Below are 1,363 nucleotides of genomic sequence, written 5' to 3'. Positions count from 1 at the left end.
GGGAGGTGAAATTTAGCTTTTCTTTCCCCCTTGATTTGAATCGTAATTATGTACAAACCGGTCTCATCAATGAAGTTTTATATTTTGATGTACGTAAGAAACAAAGGCTTCGTTAATTTTGCAGTACATTGAAACAAATGTTTTGTTGATTAGTCATTAAGGATAACATTTGGACAGCAAATTAAATGAAAAACATTCAAACTTGACCAAGTGAAAAAGTACTCCATAATTATTATTCTCCTTTTCATTTGGTTCTTCAAAATGCCAACTCACGCTGCACCTCCAAAATCGCCTTGGCAGAATTCCTTAGTTGTTGTGCTTCCTCGTCCGTAAGATGCACATTGGTCACGCCCAAGACGCCGCTCCTACCGAGCTGTGCTGGCAAGCTGAGGAACACATCGCCACCGTCAATATCATAGAATCCCTTCGCAAGGACAGAGACAGGGTGTATTTTTCTTTGGTCTCTCAATATTGTCCGAACTAGGCTGGCCACTGAGTACCCGATTGCCCATGACGTGTAGCCTTTCAATCTTATCACTTCGTACGCACCTTCCACGACTTCCTTGTGGATATTTGCCAAAGTTTCCTTCTCATATACGATCTGTTGCCTCTTTAAGAAGCTTAGAACTGGCACTCCTCCAACACTTATGCTCGACCATAGCGCCACTGAACTGTCTCCATGCTCCCCAACAATGTAGGCCTATAAATACAAATTCGAGTAAATCATAGCACAGCATATTGATTAAACAAATTAAGCCCATGTTTGGCTACTGTTTATCCATATATTCCGTAAAACCTACAAGACCACCCACTTATTCACTATTCTTTCGAGGTAATCCTTCGGGTAACCATAGAGACACGTTAAAAGTACAATAGCATTCTGTATTAAATGTAGCTTCTCTTATCAGCAGAATGCTTTGTCACAACTGATATAGAAAATAATGAACCTCAGGAAAATGAGATAGACATATTTTATCAAATGATGCTGATGCGACAAGCTAAAAGAAAACGTAAAACAGAAACATCAATGATTATTTGCACATAAAATGCAAACATTTAAAGTGAATGGAATCATTATTATAATTCCTTGTAATAAAGGTAAGAGTATGAGTCTATTCACTTTTTCATTCCAAAATTATGCTGGTAGTTAGCATAAATGAGACTCCTCGTATAACTCCACATCTAATTTAGCAAAAGATTGAATAATCATTTGTTCATCCTGTTCCCCATGAGATTTCAGAGAGAATCAAACTCGGATAATTAGATTACATGCAGAAAATTTTAGTTTCTAATTTTGAGTAACAGAAAATTTTGGTTAGTAATAGATTAACAACTATATACTTTCACAACCATTGAAATATGT

At 36.8% G+C, this 1,363-nt stretch overlaps 1 protein-coding gene across 1 annotated transcript; it reads right to left on the bottom strand.

The window, feature by feature from the left end:
* Nucleotides 1-63: 63 nt before the first annotated feature.
* Nucleotides 64-998, bottom strand: LOC111384805 (L-lactate dehydrogenase B-like; the record flags this gene model as incomplete). Its single annotated transcript, XM_023009131.1, has 2 exons — nt 64-700; nt 948-998. Coding segments are annotated over 2 exons (495 nt in total), but the record flags the coding sequence as incomplete, so codon positions are not given.
* Nucleotides 999-1,363: the final 365 nt, after the last annotated feature.

The sequence above is a fragment of the Olea europaea genome, unplaced genomic scaffold, assembly GCF_002742605.1.
Source record: "Olea europaea var. sylvestris unplaced genomic scaffold, O_europaea_v1 scaffold30135, whole genome shotgun sequence".
Taxonomy (NCBI): domain Eukaryota; kingdom Viridiplantae; phylum Streptophyta; class Magnoliopsida; order Lamiales; family Oleaceae; genus Olea; species Olea europaea.
Note: the sequence above shows the minus strand (reverse complement) of the source record. Positions and strands in the feature narration are given on the sequence as shown.